Source organism: Centruroides sculpturatus, unplaced genomic scaffold, assembly GCF_000671375.1.
Source record: "Centruroides sculpturatus isolate CEXI.00-Female unplaced genomic scaffold, Cexi_2.0 scaffold478, whole genome shotgun sequence".
NCBI lineage: Eukaryota > Metazoa > Arthropoda > Arachnida > Scorpiones > Buthidae > Centruroides > Centruroides sculpturatus.
Genome location: NW_019384994.1, coordinates 118,013 through 125,865, shown reverse-complemented (window position 1 = coordinate 125,865; position 7,853 = coordinate 118,013). Strand labels below are relative to the sequence as shown.

General features: G+C 30.9%; 1 protein-coding gene across 1 annotated transcript; it reads left to right on the top strand.

The window, feature by feature from the left end:
* The first annotated feature begins 45 nt into the window (after positions 1–45).
* Positions 46–7,821, top strand: LOC111633094 (hydroxyacyl-coenzyme A dehydrogenase, mitochondrial-like). Its single transcript, XM_023377624.1, has 3 exons — positions 46–288; positions 1,834–1,962; positions 7,810–7,821. Exons 1-3 carry the CDS (start codon positions 169–171, stop codon positions 7,819–7,821), a joined length of 261 nt encoding a protein of 86 aa, XP_023233392.1. The 5' UTR covers positions 46–168.
* The last annotated feature ends 32 nt before the right edge of the window (positions 7,822–7,853 follow it).

Genomic DNA, 7,853 nt, shown 5'->3' with positions numbered 1-7,853 from the left:
AATATTTTAAACGGAAAATTCATTAACGAATAAAATTCGACATTAAGAGGGCGCCCTACACGAGGTGGGTCGCAACTTCGGTCCAGCTGATGGTCAATGAACTTACGAACGTTTATTAGATTTATTTTGTTATTCTTCTAATTTAGAGATTTTAGTTTTATTCAAATTATGAATATGATTAGAGCAATAAGAGGATGCAGACATTTCTCTTCCTCTTCTAGAATCCAGGCAGCAATGAAGAATATTGTTGTAATTGGAGGAGGCTTGATGGGCTCTGGAATAGCCCAGGTAATACTTTTATTTGGTTTATTGAAATTGACCTTACATTTTACCTTTTCAGTTAATTCATTAAATTTTTATTTTTGTATATACATTATTTAAGAACATAATTTTGCACATACCTTGACCAAATTGGTTAATCTTTATCTATGTGCACCATCATGGCCCCACTGTATGGCCATGACGACATAGGTAAAGATTGACCAACAAATTATATTGGTTTAAGATGGGTGGCCAATAGTTTTTGCCGGGCCGAATTGGAAAGAAAACTTTTTTCACAGGCCGAACCAGAGGTTGCCGTAGGAGGATTTTGAGGTGGTGCGAGATCTCATCCCATAGAGATTAAATTGTACATAGAGATTACAGATACATTTTTCACATTATCATGCATTATCAACATTCTATGCTGTACTTAAGAGATTTGTGATGGAGCGTTAACTCTAAATGCACAGTGAGTTGTTGACCTCTTTTTTTTGCGTCAGAATTTTTTATCGAGCTATTTGGACTTGAGTAGATAATATTGAAAGATTAATCGTGGCCACATAAATTCATTACACAGGCCATATATTGGCCATGCCTGGTTTAAGACTTGCACAGGATTTTGTCTTTTCTGGAAGTGGTAGAACCCTGTTATGGTTGTAAGTAGAGTGATCAGATGGCCATAAATGAAAAAGAACATTTTATTTTAATGTATGGCACATGAGAAGATGACGTAGTATGTATGTGCTACAATGCTAGTGGAAGTAATCACTAGCATTGTATCACATACGTACTACAATGCTAGATGTGGACGTATAGGGGTGAATGTGCGACAATGCTAGTGGAATTAACCACTAGCACTGTAGTTCATTTACCTTGTATGTCCACAGTAATATGGGGGAAAATAGGTTTTCATGTTCTAATTTGTCTCCTAATGGTTCTAGTACAAACAAAACCTGATATATTAAAGCCAAACGATTGCCGGATTAAATCAGGATATATTATTGCTATTATTAAATGTTATGCAGTTTGGCCTAGAGGTAGTGTTAGACACCCTCTCTTATTAAATTTAATAATTATAATTAATTAATATTTATTAAATAATTTAGAAGGTTTTGGAAGGAAAGAATTGGCCTGGAGTGGGACTTGAATCTGCAATTGTCACACATGCAGATATGGGTTCAAGTCCCATTCTGGGTCAGTTATTTTCATTATTTAATAAATATTTAATTATAATTATTAAATTTAATAAGAGGTGGCACCTAATATCTATCTTTAGGTTAAATTAGTATTTATTAATGGTAGCAGTAATATAGGTCAATTTAATCTGACAATTGTTTGGCTTTAATATTGATTCTTTAGAGAGAGTTATTCCCATATTATTAAATTTCACTTAAATTCTATATTTGATGTTTTTTTTTTTTGTTTATGAAATAAATATCTATGAATTTAGTGATTAGTATCAATTAATATAATACTTTTGAATATTTTATAACATTCTGGAATATTAATCATTACTTTTATTAATATTACGAATATAAATATTTACTTTTTTTATTTTTAATGTTTATATAGGTAGCAGCTCAAACAGGTCATGAAGTAATTTTAGTTGATGTAAGTGATGAAATTTTAAAGAAATCTGAAATTAATATGAAAAAAAGTCTGGAGAGAGTTGCAAAAAAGAAATTTGCTGATGATGCTCAGGTAATATATTTTTGAAGTGTAGTTAAGTTATAATCACATATATTATTCATATTGATAAGTTTTGATAATGGAAAGACTAAATAAGTATTATCTTATCATTAATGTGAGAATATATACTAATCTACAAAGAAAAGTTCAAAGTGTTATATTCTAATCAATAAAAGTCAACAAAATGCTATATTAGAATTAAAAATTATCATATATAGAAATAAACTCTGGTGTTTTCAAACAACCATCTTCAGAGGTTTGCTTAAAGTGAAAAAATAAAATTGCTATTAATTTTAACACTCTGACATTAAATTAATTTGAAATGTTACAATAATTTTTTTTTGTTTATCACAATGCCAGGCTGCAATTTTTAATCATATTCTTAATTTATTTAATTTAAAATATATATTCTTGATCTGAAATTAGTAGTGTCTTGTCCTTGTACATTATCCTTTTCTTTACAATAACACAATCATGCCAGTCATTTATATAACTCCATTCAGGGAAAACTTTTTGAGTTGAAATCACATGATTTCTGGTCTATCCTGAAAGTTCGTATATAGTTAATTGTGGCCTCTTGCCATAAGCTTTTCATATCTGGTCTTGATTTCCATCTATCTAACACTGTTCTTGAGATTAAAGACAGACAGACAGAACACATGAAAAATTACAAACCTTAGTTAATAGGCAATATTATGCAAAAATGTAAATGGAACATTATTATATTGATAGATTTGAGGTTATCATCAGGTTCTATAATAGATTTTGCAATAGCTACTTAGACTTTAATATATAAGACACACTTTTTTCAGATTTTAGTATCTCCTGAAAATTGTCTCTCTTAGATTTGACATAATGCATAATAATTAACAATCTCTAATGTTGCCTTGTATCTTATTTCTTCATTACTAATTCCATTACATCATTTTAATGGTTCTATTAGACCAATATTCATAATAGTAAATACTTCAGAGATCAACTTTGCTTAATCTCATCAGTCTGTTACAGTGACATCATACTATTAAAATCTCATGAAAAGTTGTGCTGTACTCTTCCAAATATTCTATTTCCAATGCTTCAAACAACAATGAGAATGATTGATGTAGGAATGTATGATCATAAAATCTCGTGTTGATTTAGAAGAGCCTAACATGGAAAGTGAAGATATTTTTTACTCTGATACCATGAAAGACAGTGTTATAGAACTTATTTTATTGTGCAATAAATACTGAACAAATGTGTGAATAGAACTGATTCTGTTGACATAAATTTATGTCATTGTCTAATTTTTTTTTTTAAATATCTATAGGTGAGGATGTACAGATTAAGGTATCTTAGGCTTGATGACATTTTATATTTGAGTAAATATGATATATAAATTTTATGTATTGTTTTTTTCCTATATTTAAGCTTTACAGATATACTGTATTTGTGATTCATCCTTGCCAATTATGCCTTTAAATCTTTTCATCAGTTTTACTGATGATCTCTTTCTGTTTGATTTCATTTATAAAATATAAACTATATAATAAAATATACAGTGGAACCTCGGTATACGACCTTAATCCGTTCCTGATGTTTGGACTTATACCGAATAGGACGTATACCGAACCAACCTTTTCCATAAGAAGTAATGTAAAAATGATTAATTTGTTCTCATGTAAAAAAAAAAAAGTGGCTGGCTTTAAACACCTCGCTTTCCTGGCTAGTTCCTGCTTGATTTTTCATGAGATCAGCATGTATCTTTTTAGCTTTCTCTCAAATAATTGCTTCTGATATGCTGTCGCCAGCACACTGTTTTTCTGTTATCCAAAGCAAAAGCAATTTCGCAACATGATCTAATGTGTTCGATCTCTGTTAAGAAATTGATTTAACCCCTTTTGCAACGTTAGCAAATTTAATAATGTCTTTATTTTTCATGATTGTCAATATTGTCGTTCTCGGAATATGGTATGCAACAGTTAAATCTCGAACATGCATGCTACCTTCATATTTCTCAACAATCTCTTTTTTCAGTTTCATTGTGATTCTAGTCATTTTTTTATTTTTCTGTTGCCTTTTTGCAATTCATGATTAATAAAAATGATAAAATTTTACTTACAAATTAAAATCAGTAGAAATTTAACAAAGTTATAAACCTTGGCACTGTGAACGTCTAGTCTGGTCTAATACACCGATAGTGCTACTTGTTCATAGATGGCATGTATAATTGAATTAAGTCGTATACTGAACAAAAGTCATATACCGAGCAAAATTTGTTTCGTCCAAACAGGATGTATTCCGAATTGGACGTATTCTAAAGCAGACGTATACTGAGGTACCACTGTATATACTGTATATGTGAGAAATTATATTTAAAAAATATATGTTGTAGCTGGATTGTTAATTTAGCCACACTACAAAAGTGCCTAGCCATTTGATTAAACTGCACCATTTTGTAATGAAGCTAAATAATGTACAGGTAACCCCCCCGTATAACACGGTACTTCTATAGCACGGATTCACTCTAACATGGTTCGAGAATTGGGAACATCCCCCATATAACACAGTGGTTTTATAACATGGGTTCGCTCTAACATGGTTCGAGAATTGGGTAAAACCCTTGTACAACATGAAATGTAATAAAGGGTGCGTTCTTTTATACTTTTGCGTAACTCTGCGTGAGTATTCTAGTTGTTTACGTGGCTACTTTGAATGCTCTTTCAACAATAATTCATTTAATGGTTAAAATTTACAATTGGGACACTTCTTTTGCCTCTAAAAGTTCATTTTAGAATTAGATTCCTTCATCACGATACTATCGATAGTTTGGGCGCCGCCATCTTTCTGTCATCATTGTTCCTAAATGCCTACAAACAGCAATGCACTCCCATTGCAGAGCGACCGCTATTAATGAACACACCCAAAAACTGTTACCGGTTGATGATGCTCATGCTGAGATCATCATATAGGATGAATAATCCTCTGGTAAAATATTTACTTAAATAATAAATAAGTATTTTACCTATGAAAAAAATGAATAATAAATCCGATTTAAATAAGGATTTAACAGCACGTTTTTTAATGTTTAGAACCTAACTCCCCTTTTTGCACTAGTTCTTTGTTTCGTATAACACGGCAATTTTTTGGAACGTAACTCCCGTGTTATACGGGGGTTACCTGTACAGCCACTTTACAAAGAGGCTAAACCAAATTCTGCCGGACTGAATGACATGTCATGTTTTATAATATGGCTGGCCAAACGAGTGACTGCTTTACAATACAATGTTAGATAAATTGCCAGATTGTCATATTTACTTCTGATTTTAACCACTTGAGTGCTAAGGAACATTGCCAGATTTGACTGCCAAAATGGGCTATGCTTGTTTTACTTTGGCCCATTGCCTACTTTTTGGGCTACATAAATTATTTCATTGTTTTGTTTCATCTAGAACAGCAATACCTATCTCTATTTGTGTAACCTTTAGATGTAATTTTTACTTTCTTGGCTGTTATATGTAAGAGGGAAAGCATGGCGAATGATAAAAAATGCCCCCCAAGATTTTTACACTTTTGAACTCAGGACACCTTGAAATGTCAAAATGCAAAAAAATTTGGGGAAAATTTCTGTATGTATGGATACTAGAGTATGTGTGTCTGTGTGTATGTGGGGCACAATTTTGTTTACCCTCTTTGAAGCTTAATAACTTCTGTGCTTTTTGTTGAAAATTTCCGAAATTTTGTAGGGAAGTTTGTTTATCAGGAGGGATTGATGCTACTAAATTTTGATGATTAAGGGTCAAGGTGATGTGGAGATAATGGGGGTTGTGTGTATCTCCAGTAGGTTGGACTTAATGATGATTTTACTCATTATTATAATTTACATTTTCTTTATAAAACCCATCTCTACCCTCAAAATTAAGCTTTTTATTTTTTTATAATACTGTAGTTAAAAGTAGAAAAAGTTTTTAATAAAATATAATAATAGATGTTGCCACCAAAATTTTAAATGTTACCAGGAAAGTTGAGCAACTTGTTGCAGGTTTATTTTTTATGCAAAAGCAAGCATAATATACAAATTGAAAGAGAAAAAGTTAAATGGTCACAGAGAAGATGGTTGACGATCCTGCTAAAATACTTTCCCTATTAGATATTGAAAAAAGTATTTTTCTTAATGTACCAAAAATATTATGGGAAAAACTGTTTTGATTTCAGAAAGAGTTTACAAGAGAGGGATTAAATCCAGAGTAATTAGAAATTGATTTTGTCATTATGAATTACAAGTGTCGTTGAATGATTATAATGATGAAATATCAATATATTTGTGAGAAGCCATGACTAACCAATCATTATTTGGTGGTCAAGGAATTCAAAAATGCTCATGCAAACCTGGGAAAAATCAATGTCAGACTAATAGATGCACATCTTTTAAAAAGAAAGTTCTCTATAGATCTAAATGTCATCCTAGTTTATCTTGCATTAATAAATAATACATTTATTTGATATATTTAATATTATTTTGTAACTATTGAAGAAATTTAACAGTTTTAAAGTGTTTTCTCATTTTTATAATGTAATTTTTCACTGTTTAGTATGTCAAACTACTTTTCTTTATTTATGTTGCGATTTTACAAAAGTTATTTGTAATTATAATAAAATACAGTGCCTAAACGTTAAGAATACTTAATGTTTTTAAAGATTTTAAATGACCAATGAACAGTTAAGTCAATTAGTTATAAATAATCATATAATTTTCTAAAATCGGGAAGTAATTCAAATACAATACTCTTTTTATAATTTTCAAGTTTATAAATAAATAATTTTGATTTTACAATATATGTTTTTATACTTCCTAAAATTTTTGTGTCTAACTTTAGTGAATAATTTACATTTTAGTAAAGAGGCTGAGATTGTCATTACTTCACAATACAGCTAAACATAGCCAGCTGCATTGTAAAATGCAATGTCACGACAATATGGCTGATCATTTGTTAGCTTTATTACAAAATGGCACTGTTTGATCAAAGAGCTAGATGCTTTGTAAAGCATCTAAATCAACAATCCCTCTATAACATATATATATATACATAATAATTGTTTTTTTAAATGCAATTTCTCATATTTTTGTATNGGATAACTTCAGGCGGGTGACGTGGACTGCGGGCAGGCGCAGAAGGGACAGATGGCGACGGCGAAGGCGGAGCGGGGAAGCGCGAGGAGAGAGAGACCTAAGGAAGGTGTTTGCGAGTGCGCATTAAAATTTTTTTTTTCGCATGGTAGACTGCCTTTTGACCATGATGTCACATGACCGGATATGACGTAAGCGAATCTTCAGGGTCTTATATTTCGCGAAGGGTCGCGCGTAGGTGGGTGGTTCATTAGACATTTATTGTTCGTATGGGGGAGGGCTACCCTTTGGGGGGTGGCGACCCCCTCATTTGGTGGGTAAATCTTACCTTAACAGATTGGATTCACATGTCAATATTGTTTAGGATCTATCAAACCGTTTTTATATGAGAATAATTATATAATAATTATGTAAAAATATTTAAATGGACAATGACTTTAATATTGATTAAAGTATATTTATCATTATTTGAAAACATTTTATGTTTTACTTGCCAATTTTTCATCATAAGACGATGTAATGAAAATTTCCAATTTGCTGTTCTGATTTTAAACAACGACATTTCTGCTACGATCACTCTAAAAACTTTTCCACATGTAAACAAATATACTCGCCCTCTATCGGAAAATTTATTTTATAAAAGAAAAATCAATATTCTAAAAAAAAATATGATAATTAAACGTTTTTTGTATATAAGAAGAGGATTTCGAATTATTTTTAATAAATTAACTATAATTTCTATTATCCCGTAGAGAAGATTTTAAAATAGGATGCTTCTATCATCTAATTTTACGCG

Bases quoted from the DNA above. Each gene is read 5' to 3' on its own strand.
- LOC111633094 (XM_023377624.1), top strand. From the start codon at position 169: ATGAATATGATTAGAGCAATAAGAGGATGCAGACATTTCTCTTCCTCT. The intron at 289-1,833 runs GTAATACTTTTA...ATGTTTATATAG, and splicing joins TGGGCTCTGGAATAGCCCAG to GTAGCAGCTCAAACAGGTCA.